An 18,207-nucleotide genomic window follows, 5' to 3' on the forward strand; every position below is an offset into this window, starting at 1 on the left:
TATATAGAACTAAAGTACAGGACAGTACAATATACCATTTGTGTTGAAACTACACCAAGTTCTAGTTTGGACCTGACTGAAGAATATAGGGATGCAGAGGGGCTTTGATGGGATTAGGCTCTCTCTTCTTTGTAGTAGGCGCAAAGGAGGACTGTAACTGCTCTGATTTCTTGGAAAATCTTGAAACGTTTCCCAAAGTGTTCTAGTTATTCTGAAGGGTTATATAGAAAGATAGTGAAATCTTCTCCTTCAGGAAGTACCTGAAAAGTTCAACCATTAATATGAAATTTTTTATGGTAATTATGTTTCTCTGAAGATAACCTGGTTGGCAGGGATATCAGCTGGTCCATGAAATCCATTTTTCTAGAATATTTTCAGATATATTACACAAATGGTAAAAAAAGACTACATAGTTGCTGGCTAGGATAGCTTCTTGATACTTAGTACCTATCAGAATGATTAAGTGTATACGGAAGGGCTTTTGTTATTCTCTATTTGAAATATTTTACAACGTAGCGAAGGTTTCTAGTAAACTTTTCTGTTATATGAAGATGTGGCTTATTATTTAGGTCTCTAATAAATTTGAAATTTCACACCAGTGAGAAAGACAGGACTGTTATAGGATAGCATTACTTTTGGTTTTTAAGTAACTATTGATAGTTGAGTTGAAGAGAAAGGAAACAGCTTTACTATGTTTGAAAACCAGCCTAGAGAGGTATAATTTAGAGTAGATGATTAGTTCATAGGTGTTTTTGTAGTTACCAATAACTTAAGTTCCTCAAAACAGAGAAGATTAGAGAGTTAACTAAGTTTTCTTAATTTTTGTGTTTAAGTTTTCTTAATGGCACTTTCTAGCTGTTTAATAAAACTGAAAAGCTCATGTTTTAATTTTTGGTGGCAAAAATAACATGCATATTTAACTATACATTTCACGATGAAATTCTTATATTACCATATTTACATTAACCATACTTTCATTTTTCGTATGTTACCATGTCATGGTAAGATACTTAACCATCTTTTTGTTAATAATGTAACCTTGCTTTTTCTTCCCCTACCATTATTAATTTTAAAATTTATAATTCATCTGTTAGAATCTACATGTAATTAACATGAGGAATTTTATATAATGAGCCCTGTTATATATTCAGTGTTGGTAATGTGGTATTGAAGAGATTATTGATGTAAAACAGCTACATTTTACTTGCACTAATGTAATTACTAAACCTTTTTTGTCTTTACCTACTTTACTCTCTTCTTTGTAATGTAAAATTAACTGTGTGTCATTATGCATGAACCTTTGCCTGCCTCCATTTTATTTTTTTCCTTGGCTTGAAGAGTAGAAGTACATACAGACGAAGAGCAAGAGCACTGGCCTTTGTTCTCTTAATTGCTTTCAAGAGTTAGTAGGATTGATTGTTGTCCACTACTGACACAAAAATGAATTCTGAACAGTAGACTTGTATCTAGCTTTTCTTTCTGTTATAAAAGCTGAATGTAAAAGAAGCATAATTATTATTTAAGGTGGCACAGATCAGATTCTGCCCCAAGAAATAAAATTTCAAGGTTCCAGGCGTCGATTTCTGCACCGGAGTACACGTAAGATTTTATCTGCTCTGCTTTTCACAACTAGGAGTTGTTTTAATTTTGCAGGCGTATGTTATACTAATATTTCACCAAGTAATTATCATCGTATAATACCCTAATGCTCTTACTGTTTGGCTTTTCAGTACCTGGGTTTTAGAATTTCTCAAATTGTCAACATACACTTCATTAAGGAAAAAAAAAAAGAGCTAGATCAATTAAGGAAGTTATGTATGATTTGGAGTGTAGCAGTAAAGTAAAATGGAATAATTTGCACATAAGGACCATGCATCCTTTTTTATTTTTCTTTATTTTGCCTTGGTTGGTATATTAGTTCTCTATAGATTCAACTTAACCAGGTTCGGGTAATTCCAGTCTTTTTTTCAATTTTAGCACACTATCTTTTCTTATTTTCATACAGAAGGAGAATGGGATTTAAGAGTGATTTGTCATTAAGATGGGTTTTTTTTTAATTCCATAGATTAAAATGCTTAGAAGAATGTTTTGAAATCACTTAAACCAATTCTTTCTGTAAGTGTGATAGAACAAGGTGTGGGAGTGACTGACCTCTTGTGGGGATATTTTAGCCCACTGTATAGGAATTTAATAGCTGTGGCAGTTCTTGAGTCACAGAAGTTGGTTTTTCTCTTAATATGCTTCTAGGAACCAGGGAATTGCCTCAGATAGTGGCAAAAAATTAAGGTTTCCTATTTAAAATTTCAAGAGAAATGGGGCACCTGGGTGGTTGGTTCAGCATCTGCAATCAGCTCAGGTCATGATCCCAAGGCCCTGGGATTGAGCCCCACATCAGGCTCCCTGCTCTGTGGAGAGCCTGCTTCACCCCCTCCCTCTGCCTGCAGCTCCCCCTGCTTAAGCTCTCTGTCTGTCTCTCTCTCTCTCTCTCTCTCTCTCTGTGTCTCTATCTCTGTCAAATAAATAATTAAAATTTAAATGTTTTCAAGAAAAATGGTACAAAATTTGTGTTTCCATGAAAATTTTTTCTCCCCCTTTTCATGATTTTACTTTTACTGTTTTTGGAAGAGGTTGGAGCCTCAGCAAAGAGGTTATACCCTCACAGTTTGAGAAACATTGGTCCTGTGAAAACCCTTGGGGAAAGAGGTACTTGACTTTGGACTGATCTTTTAATAATGACATAGTTGTGCCAAATAAATTTTCATATAAATTTTAGTTCTCACATTGGCTAGTGTTGTTTACTTAACATTCATGTAGTAAGATTTCATATAAGCATGAGGTAGATCTATTACTGATGAAATGATAACAGTAAACATGAGCACTTTCTTCAAAATTTCCTAATCTTTTGTAAAAGAAAAAGACAAAGACATTTTGCTGTTTTATAACGTTACTTGGATCAATTTATTATCAAAGTACATTTCTGTTTAATTACTAATATTATAACATTTGCTCTAATAATCCCAGTGCCTTGGCAATAGGTTTACTTTTTTGCTTTTCACAATAATTCGCTTGTCAAAACTAAAATCCGTACACCTGTGTGTGGACAGAATAGACAGAGATAAAAAACCTAAACACTGTTTCCTTCCACAATTGATGCCAGTCAGGCTGATTACTAAAATGGGCTTGCTTTTTTTGTTGTTGTTCTTAAATTTATTCGTAAAAAAACACCTGCAAGACCACTTAAAGCTTTAAAAAGAACAAAAATTGCTAAAGTATTTATTACTTCTAATTATGGTAATTTTAGTCATTTGTAATTTAATCATTTGGTTCAACTATAGATGGAAATGTTAGTCAAGGACATTTTATCTATACATATACTGCCCAAAGTGGTTAGCAGTTTTAAAAATAGTTCCTGTTCTATTTTTGGTGTTTATGAAGGATTATCAAATAAATACTGAAAAGTAAGTTAAAGTTCTTACTAATCTTTGGAACTTTAACTTCTTTTGAGAAACAACCAGAAATCCAAATATGTTTTTGATTTTGGTCTTTGATGAAATAAATGTCTTTGCTAGTATTGATAAGGACTTAATTTCATCTTTTATCCTTCTATATAAATGTTTTTTCTTATTAAGTTATAGTTGAAGATCATGTAGGGTTTTTTCAGTTGTTATCATATTCCAATTTTCATATCATCATGCATAGAATCTTAGAATCAGCAGAGATCTTATAGACTGTTTTCAAACTCAACCTTCTGTGCATTCCTTCCTAAGAATTCTTTGCAGTTATTCTGTTTTTCCTTGACTAATTTATAAATGGCCACCTGATTTCCTGTGTACAGATAGGAGATACTTGTACTTTTAGAACGTTAAATAAATAGTTCCTTTTACTTGTTTCTGACAAAGTTATTTCTCTCAAAGGAAGTAACCCTTCTGTAATTTTTAGTGGACAAAAATCCGTCAAACTTCTGTCATGAATTTGGATTTGGTTTATTGACATTGTTGCTCCAAGATGATAATTCTAAATATTGATTATTATAGTCTTTAATATATTAGTGTTTAGCTAATGTATTTACTGATGCAGAATGATGTGTCAGATGTTTGATTTAAGCTCCAAAATGCAAAGACAAAAAACTTCAATTATATCAGAATATTATATTGGTCAGTCTTTTACAATTTAAGTAAAACCAAGTTTGTTGCCAGCTCTATCAAGAGAGTGTTAAGTTGGATTGTTTGTTTATAGTTATAGAACTGGCCTTCTTATTCCAGCTTCTGGTGACACGTTTCTAACATGAATTCAGTCTGCTCTCTCACAAAGAGCAAGAAGCTTAGGTTTTCCCTGTGCTCCCTAAAGAGAGGGCTGAGTACAAGGCTAGTACCTAGACTTTGTATCCCAGATTTACTCTTCTTGGATGCTTAATATGGGTTTGGCCATGTATCATGGGTCAGTTGATAAATTGGCTTATATATATTACAGAATCTCTGGACAGACATTTAGGGTAATCATCCATGAGCACCCAAAATTTTGCATTTATCTTGACAACAACAGGCCAAATTCCTGTGGTGAATTAGCCCTGATAAATTAATGTCTCAATATGTGAAGTTATAGCTTAGATTTTTTTCTTCTAAATCGTCTTTGGAAAACATGGCTTTCTTATTTATAATACTTCTTGCTTTGAATCATCAAGACTTTCAAAGTTAAAAAATTGTGGATTTTGTTTTTAATGTTCTGGGGACTCCGGGAACAATATTAGATGTCAGCTGTCCTTTCAAAAATGATCCCACTTATGTTGTGGTTTCCAAACAAAATGCATGTTGAGTTAGAAAATATTACACAAGTCAAAATGAAAGATTTCTCTCTTTTCATTTGTTCACTATCTGTTCCACTTTCATTCTTTTGGATGAAGTACACAGGGATGAGTTTTAGCCTAAGGCGCTTTTGCACTGACACCGAGAAAAAGCGTTGAGCCCACATCCCAGGGTCATGGTCCTTTTATTGCAACAAAGCCTCTTAATGTAACAAACCAGATGGCCAAGTCCTGGTATCACTTAAATACCTCACACAACTGATCATGCCCTAACATTAAACTACTCTGTGAAAATACACCAAGCTCCAGAGTTTATGTTAGAACTGTAAAATTGCTTCATTCAAATATGTTCAGCTTTTATGAAGCACTGGCAATGGAGCCAAAGAAATTGTGACTCTCAGCTTACACAGGAAAGAATGATTAAGATTATGTCACCAAGAAGCCCAGAAATGGTTGTTTAACATCCATCTGGATAATTTAAGAACTCTCTTGCCTCTCTGTTCACTCTCCGCACAGAATTGGGAGTAGTTTTATGTTTTTAGTCATTTAGCTAGAGACCATATGCTTTAATATAATTAAGCTATCAAAATGCTTTTTTGTTACAGCTTTGTGAAACTTTAAATCATTTTTAATTCATACATCATAAACTCAGCTTGCTTCCTTGTCTTTGTGAAGTATTTGCAATGGCATTTTCATGGAATCATTTCGATTCACGTGTTTGAACTCTGACACCTGTATACTAGAACTCTCTGTCTTAATCTTCTCACCATCCATAAGTCACAGTGCAGTGTTGGTTGTTAGAGGTTTGATTGACTGGATCGGATTACATACATCGAGTAATGAATGCTGCTTCTCCAAAGCTCAGGGTTGAACCCACTGCTGCTTGCTGTAGTTCTCTTCCTGCTCCAAAGTTGTTTTTTCATATTCAGTTTGTTTAATTTGATGCGTAAAGCTACACAGTCACAGATGTTGCATTGTAGCTGTTTTTTTAAAACAATTTAATATGTTTTTAACCTGTTTGGTTTGACTGTTTTCATAGGGGAAAGTGAAGGGTGGGAAAAGGGACAAGAAAACTAAGATAATCCTTAAAATATTAAGTGTTTGGGGAAACTGATCAGCTGAAGTTTTACAAATATCTGACTTGAGTGTTTTTCTCTTCATTTGCTGTGCTGTGTAAACAGTGTGACACCATCGCCACAACAGGTTCGGGTCTGTCCTCCCCCAATGTTACCTGAAGACGGAGCTAATCTTTCCTCTGCTCGAGGCATTTTGTCGCTTATCCAGTCTTCCACCCGTAGGGCTTACCAGCAGATCTTGGATGTGCTGGATGAAAATCGCAGGTGATTGGCCATCAGTGACTCTTGCTAGCTGTAATGCATATTTTTTTTGGCTCCTTGTTAGTGGACTGTGGTGTCTTCCTTTTGTGTTTGCACCTGTCTCTTTCCAAGATGCAGTGGTTTAAAACAACTTGCTTTGCTTTCTTTTAATTTGGAATTATTGTCCAAAATTCACATTTCACAAGATTCTGTTAGCTTCTCTTTAGTCAGGGAGAGTATTCAGTTAATAACTATATACACAAAGTATGATGATTTTTTTCGAAGGTTTCGTTGACCTCTCCTAAGTACTTGACTCCATTGGAATATGCAGAGGCCTACTGTTGGACTGTGTAGGATGTTGGACTGAAGCACACTGATTTTCTTTAGTAAGTCTTTTGATCGAATCAATTATGATACTAATATGGTTGGATTAATGCAGCAAATCTGAGAAGACAGTATCAGTGTAGCTGCCAGGACACTCTTTTACTTTCCTCTTAGCTATGGATTTCTAGGCCTGTACTGAAAACCTCAAGTGCTATTATCTTTTTGATAATACTGATATTTTTCAGTATTGATAACTTCTCTCACTTTTGAACATCCCCAAGTGAAATCATGAGTAGTATACTTGGACCTGCTCATGCAAATTCTTTTTTGCCTATATTTCAGATATAGATATAGATATAGATTTTTTTTTTCTTTTTGCCCTTGATTCTTTACTACGTAGTATTTTTAAAAGATAAAATTTGGGGAGCTTTTTGGCATAGTGTGGGAAAGGTATAGGCAGTTTCTTTTCAACTCCAAACATTTTATATCATGACTCTGTACGTCACTGTTTGAATTTTTATGGTCATTTTAGAAGACTTAACTTTTGAAGAATGCCCAGTAAGTTCAGCTGGCCCTTCTAGGAAACCTTGTTTCGTACCTTAGGAGTTGATATGTCTTATGGCTCGTTCTGAACAAACTTTCTTGGTGCGTGCTTTTGAACCTCATACAAGCCTCAGAGGTTTTACTGTACTTCATGAACACTTGTCAATACCATCGACTGGTATTTCTAAGCCTTCCCAGGGTTAATGCAGTGCTATCCATTTGGGCCCCAGAACTTAAAGCTGCACCAGAAAGAGCTTAAAACAGAAAGTTCATAGCAAGGAAAAATTATATATGCATGTATGTATATGTGCATCCATGTATATGTATGCATGTGTGTATACATCTGCATTCCTCTCCCCACGGGTTTGGAGGACTGTCTTAGAGTATTTGCATCCTATAAGAAGCAGCACGGTTCAGAAGAAAGAGCCTGGATTCAGGGGGCCAGTCAGATTCATCGTGATCTGCCCCACTGAACAGCTAGCTACATGAGGGCCTTGGACAAATTACTTAGCTTCTTTGGGCCTCGTTTTCTTCATCTATTCAAAAAAGAGATAGAGGGGTAATAATAATATTACCTAGTTTTCTAGATTCTTGTGAGGACTCTTCCTCCCCACCCCCCACCATCTTTATTTAAGATATAGGTAATGATGGCCTCAATTTAGGGTCATGGCCAATGCTTTCAAACGATACTGAATATAAAGTACCTGGCACTTAGGAACTGATCTTCTCAAAGGCCTGTTTTCTTCTCCCACCTTAAAATAGCTTTATTCTTCACCAGGTATCCTCTTTCACTGTTTAATTACAGTAGGTCCTTAGACCAGATTATGAGGTCAAATTATGTCATATCAAATGCTTTTACACTGAAAATATCTGAATGGGGAAGATATTTATGAATTTGATACAGATTAAACAATTACGACTTCACAAAACAGTCCTTCTCCATCATGGAAAAGAATTTTGCTTCAAGTTAAGAAATACAAAATCAGAAATCTTACTAATGTAGAATTTACTTTGTATTCTTTTATTATGAAAACGTGTTTTGAGCCCTAAATGAAGTTTTCTTCATTTTTTAATTGTAATGAATTGATGGCTTTAAAATCCATTCTCTGGAAAGGAAAAATCTCTTCTTGTTCACTTAAAAGAGATTTTTTTAATTCGTGAAGTAATTGTATTAATAATTCTTTGCTCCTGGATACATACCATTAGTTGTTACCTTGGAGCCTAAATGGTTAGATTCTATTAGTCTTACTGAATGCTTTCATTATTGAAAGGGTTCCTTTTTTTTCTTTTTTTTTTTTTTATATTGTATTTAAATTTCTTATGATCTAAATGTTGAGCAAGATTTAATCAGAATTGTGAGTCCCAAATCAATTTTTATTTCTATAAGGGAACTGTCTGGCATGACTTTGCAGATAAAAGAAGTAGGAATGTGAAATTTGGATAATGTTCTATTTGCATGATTATTAAAACAATATTGCTTATAAAGTTTTAAGTGCTTTTATGTTCCTTGCTCTGTTTATCATTTTTTCTTTCCTATTTTATTATTCTTGGCGGTTATGCTAATGCAATAGCCTATCTTTGGTCTTCTGTCCTCACATTAGGTACAGTTAAATTAAGCTAGAATTATTTGGCAGGAAGAAAGAAAAAAACCGTCCTGCCTGCTTTATTATCATTAAAAAATGTGGATTCACAGTTGCTTGATGGAAGAACAATTTTTAATTGACACTTCAGGGAACACTGTGGAAAGGTTTATGTACTATATTTTTGTTCTCCCTTCTTATGGGAACTTCCTTGATCTAAAACCAAGCTCCACTTGGAGACAAAGCTAAATCCTTTATACATATTAGAAAAGTTTATTTACACAGGTCAGTGCTGTGCATTTGGAAAATTGATGTATTAAAAATTTAAATGCTGTTATGCTGATATGATTTAGTCCTTGGCTGACCAGGAGATGTCCATGTCCTGACATCTGCTAGAACTCCATATCTCATTCTCTAAAGCAAAATATTAACATTTTAAAAAAGAAACTTAATTCTCATGTAAGACCATTATTTAAATATCAACAGATTAGTCATCCTTAGCATGTTTAAGTGTTATTTTTAGAAGGAACTTGATTATTTTTATATAGTTTTTCTCAAGCAGATTATATTAGCTTCGAATAGAATACGAAACCATTGTGTTAATAATTGATATTTTTGCAAGTATGCATATAAATATATTACTGTTTATTCACCATAGTGGTGTCTGTTTTTTTTAGTGAAGAAACACATACTTTATTAAGTCAGAGCATTTATTTACTAAAAATGTTAATATACAAGTTAATGCGAGAACTTGGAGAGCCTTGGATTTCTCCCTTTTGCTGCTTAAATTACAAAAAATTATTGTCAAGCATCAAACTTAAAAAGATTTTTTTAATGTATTAAATCATACTTATGGTAGAAAGTGGTACTTGAATACAGTTTCTAACTTTGCCAAATACCTGTCTAATTTACTTTTATATTATATGTGTCAATTGCCAGTGTGAGAAGACAAAATGAAATACGTTGTGAAAGGTAACTGTATTATTTTCTGGCTCTGCATTATAAAAGGGAAATCTCTGTGGTGGAATATGTTGAATATGGCAGATCCATTTGAACATACCAGTGTGAATATTTTAAGAAGAGCTTTAGGTAACACCCAGCAGGGGCTTCATTTAGTTGACGATTCTCCTATCAGTGTACCACAGGACTGTAGTGAAGTAAGTTTTCCTCTGCCACAGAGTGAATATATGAGTAGGATAGGACAATTCAAAAGCCTGTTCCAAGCATATGTGATTTCTCACTTCTTTATTTACCCAGCACGGTAGAAGTCTAACATGTCTCCCCCAACAGTCTCTGAATCTCTTATCCTCTGAGTCCCAGAAATTTCTTTAAGCACCAATAATGCCTTTAGGAAAGTACAAGCTAAACATTAACATTTCCTTGTATGAATTAACTTGACAGAAAACAATGATTTGTATTGTATTGTCGCCAAAATTCTGCAGCTGTACCAACTTACAGAAAAATCTAGTTCATTTGGTATTAAATGTTTACCATAATTAAGTATTGCCTTGATACTTCAATATAGGCAAAGACCTCATCAATACTTAGAGAATGAGACATTTAAAATAGAAGGTTATAATTCTTAAAATCCTTATAGGGACCCTATAGTTCAGCCTCCTTTCTCTGGCTGATAAATGTTGCTGATTACTTTTTGGGGACTTGACCAGCAACCACAGAGAGCTTTTGTTTTCTGATTTTTAAAGATGAAATTTAGTGAAAAGATTACTCTGCTTACCTAGGTAGAGAACTAACTGTCCTCTAGAACCAAAGTACATACTAAAACATGAAAATCCCCACAAAGTTTTCCAGTGCACCTTAAGTCTTCATTCCCAGCTGCCCTGTATGTCACTCCTGGTTGTCTCAAGATGAGACTCCCACATTCGGTTGTATTTCTGTAATTAGCCCTAGCGTAGCCCTCAGAGCCTGTGCTTGGGACTGTCTCAGCTCCAGAACCAAGGCTAGCAGCTCTGCTCTCGAGGGCTGAGGTTTGAATGAGACACAGCAAAATTGAGATATCGGGTATAAATCAAATGATTGAGGTGGGAGGGTAGGAATTGTGGGAAATGGGAGTTACTTGAAATGTTCAGTTTTTGAGACAGGGCTGTTGTTACCAAACGAGCAACCATGATCATGCAGGTGCTACTAACCGGTTGTTGACATGCTTCCAAAGTGGCTGATGATTTTCTTTTTCCAACTAGAAAAGAGAAATTAGACCTTTTAAACAGGGTTGTCCTCTGTCTTGAATTTCATAAATTAAAATAATAGGCACCAAAGAAAATTTTTTTAATATGCGTGCTATCTTGTCACACAAGATCTATTCCTTTTGTTTTTTAACCCAAGGTGAAACGTTAAATTTATGAAAATCAAAATGGAGGCCATGTAATACAAAGATTTTTAAAAGTATTGAAAGATATTATATTGTATCACAACATACAATATAATCCTATTTGACACTTTTTTGTCTTGTTTTTGCTTTTATTTTATTACTTCTCTGTTTCCTGATTCTGTCTTGTGCCTTCTCCCGCAAAAACCTGCCTTAGACCTGTGTTGCGTGGTGGGTCTGCTGCCGCCACTTCTAATCCTCATCATGACAACGTCAGGTAAATTTTGAGACTTTGTAATTATCAGGGTAAATAGTTGACTGAAATTGTATTTTGCAGGACATAATGCATGTTAGTAGGCCTTTATATTGTAGCTTGAACTTCTACAGATTTCCTCTCTTAGTACAACCTGCTTTTCTTTGAGAACAGCAAGCCTAGTCATTCATGACCTTTGTCTACTACAAGATGAAGAAAAATCCTTGACAGTTATGGTGTCTTGGGGACATCTGAGATATTTAAATGTAGTTTTAGGAGCTTATAGACGATCATGCTGAAACACAGAAAAAGTCATCTCAAATCTTGTTTTATGTGCTTCATTTTAAGTGTTGCCTGGGGTTCTGTCTACCATTTCCTTTTTAGTTGTTAATTGTTTGTAGTGTCACTTGCAGCGTATGGAGAAACCTTTGTATAAGGGGTCATCTTAAATTGGGGGAAATCAGCATTCACAGTTTAGGAAGTTCAGTGTTTAAAAAAGAAATTCAGTTTGAAGAGTTTTTGTCATTGTTAATTTAAGCTTTTCCCTCTTATTTTTGCTCTTTTAGTTCTTTCAGACATACTTCTTAGCCTTAGTAATTATGTCTTCCTGTCATGCACGAGGACAGATAGAATGACACATAGGAATCCTTAGGGTTCTAAGGTCCCTATTTCCCGTCTTCTGGGGAAAAGAAATTTGGTTGGTATTCACAAATACCATTACTGTCATTTTTTTCAGAGATAATTTTGCTTATTTTAAGCACAAATGTATGATCTGTTGCAGTAGATTTAAAACTGTCAGCATCATTTCTACGATGAGAGGAATCTGGCAAGAGAACAGGGAAACATCAGCTTCTTAATAATACTGAATTTAGCTTAGAGGAATTGAAACCAAGTTCCTTAGTGGTCCCTTACTACTACTCTGCTCACTGGTTTCTTTCACAGTATTAATTCATTCCATTGTAAGTTTACCCTTGAATATTTCCCCGAAGTTAGAACTTAAGTTTGTGATCCTTTTCTCTTTCTGTGAAAGAACTTTTAAGTCTATGATCTGACTTAACATTTCTTAGTTTTTAGTTCTGATAAATACAGCTTTTAGTTTAAAATTACCTTAAAGTAATTTTTTTTTCCAGTCGTACCTTGAGTTACATAGGTATAAAGCCTTTGGCCATGTCCTTAGATTTCTTTGCAAATAAAGATTTCCTTTACAGATGTTTAACACCTTAGTTCAAGATTTAAATTGAGTAATCGCTGTCACTTACACTTCCTTCTCTACGTTCAGCCTAGGTCCCCTTTACCTTTGAAGCCATTGCTTTTTTTTTTTTTTTCTCCCCTCCCCAGCTTATTTCTCATAGGTAATCTCAGGGAAATAGAAAAGTTTTATTTTGAAGACCAGGTGTAAAGAAAAGGAATCTTCAACTCCTGTTTTCTCCTCTAATCTTTTAATGATTCTGTCTTAATGTTTAAAAGAATAATGAACTCCGATACTTATATAAACCCATAGTCCCAACATCTGCTCGCTCAGCTCACCTCACTGATACAGTTGCTCTGTCTTCAGAATATTTACTCTTATAGTGAAGAAAGGAGCGGTTAAATGGGAAAGCAAGTTCCTTTCGCAATAAAAGGAACGTTCAGAAATTGTTCTATATTATCTAGAGTCAGTGCACACCATCAGTCCTTGAAACTGAGCACCTGTAGTTATCACCTACACCTACAGTGAACGTTCTGTGTTCAGGATGACAACACTGGCTGGGAGCACACTGGAAAATTATAAAATAAAAATTCTGTTTCACCTACTTTATTAAAGTTTCAGCATATGAAACCAAAGGATTTTCTGAATATATTTGTCTTTAACATGTCTGGATGAAACTGTAATTCTCCTCATACCCCTTTTTGTGGTAATGTGCTTTTTGTAATGGAGACTTGCTAGAAACATTAGAATGTATGATCCATGTGTCAACTCTCTGTGGATTACAAAAACATTACTTTTTAATTCAGTTTGTTTATATTCTGCTCATTCAGGAAAGTTACTATGCCATTGCACTGAAATAACCATACAGGATTAAAATAGTGAGAATATAAACATGTGAGGTGAACTCTATGGTATGTAAATTATATCTCTGTTAAGCCATTAATTAAAATAAGCTTAAGAAGTGGAAATCCAGGCAAAGGGGAAGAACAGCATTTGTGTGTATTTGTTTCTTAGAGGTTTATTGTCATGCATTTAAAAAGTAGTGCTCTTTTAGAAGTAACTGTATTTGCAAAAGAAGTATTTCTTAATGTGCTTTCTCTGGAGTTGTTCTTAGTGGCTTCCAGTATTATTTTATACACAGCCTCTTAATGATTTATCATTGAACTAATTCTGGATCTGAACATAGTAACAGGATGTACTCAGGTGATTTTATAATTCCTTCTGTGGGAGACCAGTCGAGATAGGTAATAACAAGTAAATAAAGGGTAGAAATGGCAAGAGAAAAGGCAAGAAGAGGAGGAGAAATGAGAAAAAAAGATATCTGGTTTTTTTTTTTGTTTGTTTTTTGTTTTTTTTTTAGCTAGAGTTCATTTACTTTGTGTTCCCTGCCAGGGAGTCTCAGCAGGGACTCCTGTGGAAGTACATAAAGACATGAGTTTGTGGAAGAATTACACATTGTTATATCCTAGAGTGGCAGCTCTTAAGTCATTGCTCAAAATACTTTTGCTTTTTCCTCTGGTTTCTTATGTTGGTACCAATTCAGATGGTAAGGTATTTTAGTAATTCGTATTGTGAAATATCAGTCTTTTGAACAGTTCTTTGAATATTACCGAACACATGATATGACTTACCAGATACTCTTTATTCTATTCTAATACTAAAATGTATTTTTATTTCTCATCTGCTAGGCATGGCATGTCACATATAGATACAACAATTGAAGGAACTTCAGACGACATGACTGTTGTAGATGCAGCTTCATTAAGACGACAGGTATTTAATGTACCAGATAAGATATAATCCTAAATTATAGTCATGCAGTACTTTAAATGATAAGTTTTTAAGATGTTATCATTTTCTCTCCTGTGGAACCTATGAACTGAAATATTTTATTTGTCATACTGTTTAATAAGCCATAATTGATTTTTCCATTAAAAAAAAAAAGATTTATTTATTTATTTGTTTTAGAGAGCGAGCGAGCAAGTGACAGCAAGCATGGGGTGGGGGGCATGGGAGAGAGAAACTTTAGCAGACTCCTTGCTGAGGCCAGAGATCGATGCAGAGCCCGATCTCATGACCCTGAGATCATGACCTGAGGTGAATTGACTGAGGGAGACGCTTAACCATCTGAGCCACCTAGAGGCCCTGCCTTTTCCATTTTGATTAAAGATATGGTAAACCACCATTTACATGTTTTGGTCAGCATAAAACAGTATTACCAGATGGATTGGTATAATTCTGGCCAATAACAAAGAATCTTGGCATTTTAGCAAATTGGTACAGTCATAAATTGCTTGTTTGACTTTTAAAATTTATAACAGTCACTTTGGGAACCTGTGTTACTCTGAGAATTCCATTTTGTAAATCACTGCTTTCATTTTTGCACAGTGTCCTTATAAACACAGTTCTTGTGTTCTATGAAAAGTCCTATATTGGAACTATAGTTGCATACACACATTATTACTATGAATGCCTCAGCCTCTAGGATCACACAGACACACACATGTGAGGAAGGCGGGCTCAGTGTTGTAATTTTGTCTGTGCCAAATAGATGTAGAGGAGGAGTGAATGAATAAAGTATTTCTAAGATGAAGAAACTAAATATTTCAGCATAAGAATAAATATCATTTTAAAGATTTAATATAATAAAAGGCTAATATGAAGCAAATAATACTTTATTTTGAGTCTCACTTATTAAAACAAAGAATGCTGGGGTGCCTGGTGGCTCAGTGGGTTAAGCGCCTGCCTTCAGCTCAGGTCATGATATCAGAGTCCTGGGATCGAGCCCTGCATCGGGCTCCCTGCTCAGCAGGGAGCCTGCTTCCCCACCTTTCTCTCTGCCTGCCTACTTGTGATCTCTCTCTCTCTCCCTCTGTCAAATAAATAAATAAAATCTTTCTCAAAAATAAAAGAATGCTGTATTATAAGTTTGTACATATTTTCTTACACTGATTTATACCTTGCCTATTGAAGGAAGGGCATTTCTTGGGCATTTGTCATTGAATTCACCATTACACCAACAACCTTGCCTTCCTGAAAGTGTAATAAGAGGCCTCAAAGTTTTAACATCTTCTCAGTCCTTAGCTTAGAGGTGAACGGGTAGAGGACAAAGATACAGTCATTATGAACAAGCACACACATATTTTGAGAATTTAAAAGTAGTAGAAAGCCAGCTGGGAAACTATGAGTTTCTGAGATAAGTAACAAAATGGAGTCCCAAGGAGATTCTGCAGAATTCACATTTGGGACCCTGGCAACATTGGAAGCTATGCTTCTGGAGCTGTCCTTGCCCTGTTGCCAAGTTGTGGCAACAGTGAAGTTGTGCTTCACTGAGTCTAGTCTAGGGAAGAGGGACTCGTGGGCCATCTGGCTCCGAGACGCAAAATGTTATCCGTGATCAGAGTGGAATATTCAAAAGCTGCCTTGGTATTGATACTTCTCAGATGAGCCCAGATGAAAATATTTAAATGACTCAAGATCAGTGCCAATTATTTTCATTGGCAATAAAGTGGATTGCTTAGTGTAAGAACTTTATATCCCATGGGACCAAATAAGCATTTCTCATTACAAATGGTTGGGAGAAGGTAGTCTTTACACACTCCTTTTTCTCTTTTCTTTTCTTTTTTTAACTGAATTAGCTCTGGGAGAAAAGTCATTGCTCAGCACTGATCAAAAGTGAAGTACTTTTTCAGGTTGTTAAAATGGTTATCTCTGCACCTCTATGTCTGGTTTGCCCATAGACTCCCATTCCTGGCCCCACCCACCCCACACCCCCAGTTTGGAGTTCTCAGTCCTTGAAATGCTAAGGATTCTGCATTATGAAAATACTCTTCCTTCAACCTCTCTAATATAATGTTAATAATCCCTTTGGCTTTTATAATGTGTTTTTCCATAGGTGTTGCAGGTTAGACTCCCCAGAAAGCAGATTCTAGGATGAAGGTTTGCACATAGAGCATTTTCTGGGGAGTGCTCCTGAGTCCAAAGGGAAGGAAAGGAAGTGGGATTGGGCAAGAGGGAAATGTTGGGCTGCAGTGTAGTCAGAACAAGGGCTGCATGTGGCCAGCCTCCTGCGGAGCTCTGAAGCTGGGGTGACCCTTTAGAGTTGGAACAAGGGCTGGGCCTTTCATCTCTTCACTATCTGGTTGGATACATGCTGCTGCCCCGGTAAAGGAGCATAAGTGTAGGCAAGGCAGTCGTTCAGCCCAGGGCTGTAACAGTGAGGGCCAGCAGCCAAGGGGACACTCCTAGCAGCTGGAGAATTATTAGCCTTTCAGTGCTAAAGGGTCTGAGTGACAGAGCACAGGGCCCGCTCTAATAGGTTATTTTATGAGATGCTCCCAGTCACTCAGAGAGTGGATGGAGAAGGCAATTAAAGCAGGTTAAAGATGAACAACTGAAGCTGGGTGACAGAAGCTTCTAGAAAGGAGCAGAAGCCCCCATCCTTTCTGCTGTGCTAGGCCTGCCTAAATGTGTACTTACTTGGTCTTTTTGATTGGGATAGCATGCAGTATGCAACAGTGTTCTTGGCCCACATTGAATCAGGGAAGGAAGGAAAATACATTTTTTCTGACTCAGAAATTTGGAGAAGGGAAAAGGAGAAGATTATATCTGTGAATTTAAGCTGTCATAGGTAACATTTTTTCTGCATATAGTTTATTTTGCTCCCAAAGAAACTATTCATTGTTTATAAGAATTCTTTTGAAAGTCATCCTGCTTTATAAGAACCTAATTGCTCTGTGCATTAAAGTTTCTCTTTTGTTTTTTGTCGCGGTTTTTCACTTAGATAATCAAACTAAATAGACGTCTGCAACTTCTAGAAGAGGAGAACAAAGAGCGTGCTAAAAGAGAAATGGTCATGTATTCAATTACTGTAGCGTTCTGGCTTCTTAACAGCTGGCTCTGGTTCCGCCGCTAGAGGTAACCTCAGCTCTCGAAACTCGTGTCTCAACAGCTGGAAATATAAAGCATTTACAAACTTCTTTGTTTCTGTCTTTGCATTGTATGCCGTTTTATAGTCCATGCCCTGAACATGTATTTCTTCCAGAAAGGTGGGGGGAGGGACTGATACTTGCAGAAGTCAAGGTATGTTCTCTCACTCAGCTGTAGTCACTTAAAGCAGATCTGCAGTAACAAACACCTACTTAAAATTCTCCCTTTGCATGTTTTGTAAATAGGCTCTAGTTTGTTTTTTAAAAGGAATTTTTGCCTCATCAGCCCACACAATTTATTCTCCGAATGGGAGCGAGAGTGCATAGGGAATGGATTTAGAAAAGTATCTGTAGAAGAAAAATATTACTTTATTTTGTCCTGTTTCTCAAACACTGTTAGATTGGACAGTTTTGTTAATAGACCCTTTTGCATCCACATTTCAACATTAACACTTCTGAAGTCATGGTCTGGTGGCAGATTTGATAAAGCCAAGGCACTTCATGTTTACCAGTCACCTTCACTAAAGTAATTCCTAACATTTCCAGCAGTTTATCTAATATGCGTGTAAAATGTGCGTTCTTATTTTTATTTTAGTTTTGCAGATGGTTTTCTATAAAGTATGTTTTTACTAAGTCCCTGTGTGAATGATTTAAAAAACTACAGAATAAGGTACAAATGTAGTGTGTTTAATAAACTGTCAACTAAAGCAATGTTTGTCGAAAAATTTTATTTCATCATATTGTTGTGTGAGCTGTATTTCATAGCATATTACCATTAATGAACCCCAGTCTTCTTGTCTCAGAAGGAAATAATGCAATTAATGACTTGGCTGGTAGCAAGAACCTACTGTGTTCCCTTTCCGATTTCCATCCCAGCAGCAGGCGCTGGTAGCATTACAGGTGGTTTTCTAAGTTGTGGTATCTGTCAGGTGCTTTGGAGGAAAACAGCT

At 35.8% G+C, this 18,207-nt stretch overlaps 1 protein-coding gene across 11 annotated transcripts in view; it reads left to right on the top strand.

Annotated features, from left to right (window-relative positions):
- Positions 1 to 17,964, top strand: part of MFF (mitochondrial fission factor) — a 31,613-nt gene extending 13,649 nt beyond the window's left edge. For 4 of the 11 annotated variants that reach the window (XM_059393621.1, XM_059393622.1, XM_059393626.1 and 1 more), the window contains 7 exons: positions 1,525 to 1,599; positions 2,626 to 2,703; positions 5,983 to 6,141; positions 9,504 to 9,536; positions 11,105 to 11,164; positions 14,018 to 14,102; positions 17,113 to 17,964. In XM_059393621.1, coding sequence (XP_059249604.1) covers positions 1,525 to 1,599; positions 2,626 to 2,703; positions 5,983 to 6,141; positions 9,504 to 9,536; positions 11,105 to 11,164; positions 14,018 to 14,102; positions 17,113 to 17,244 — 622 coding nt within the window. In that variant the 3' untranslated portion in view covers positions 17,245 to 17,964. The remainder of the gene's footprint in view (positions 1 to 1,524; positions 1,600 to 2,625; positions 2,704 to 5,982; positions 6,142 to 9,503; positions 9,537 to 11,104; positions 11,165 to 14,017; positions 14,103 to 17,112) is intronic. The other 7 variants (XM_059393623.1, XM_059393625.1, XM_059393627.1 and 4 more) reach the window with 7 other exon arrangements.
- Positions 17,965 to 18,207: the final 243 nt, after the last annotated feature.

The sequence above is a fragment of the Mustela nigripes genome, chromosome 3, assembly GCF_022355385.1.
Source record: "Mustela nigripes isolate SB6536 chromosome 3, MUSNIG.SB6536, whole genome shotgun sequence".
Classification (NCBI taxonomy): Eukaryota; Metazoa; Chordata; class Mammalia; order Carnivora; family Mustelidae; genus Mustela; species Mustela nigripes.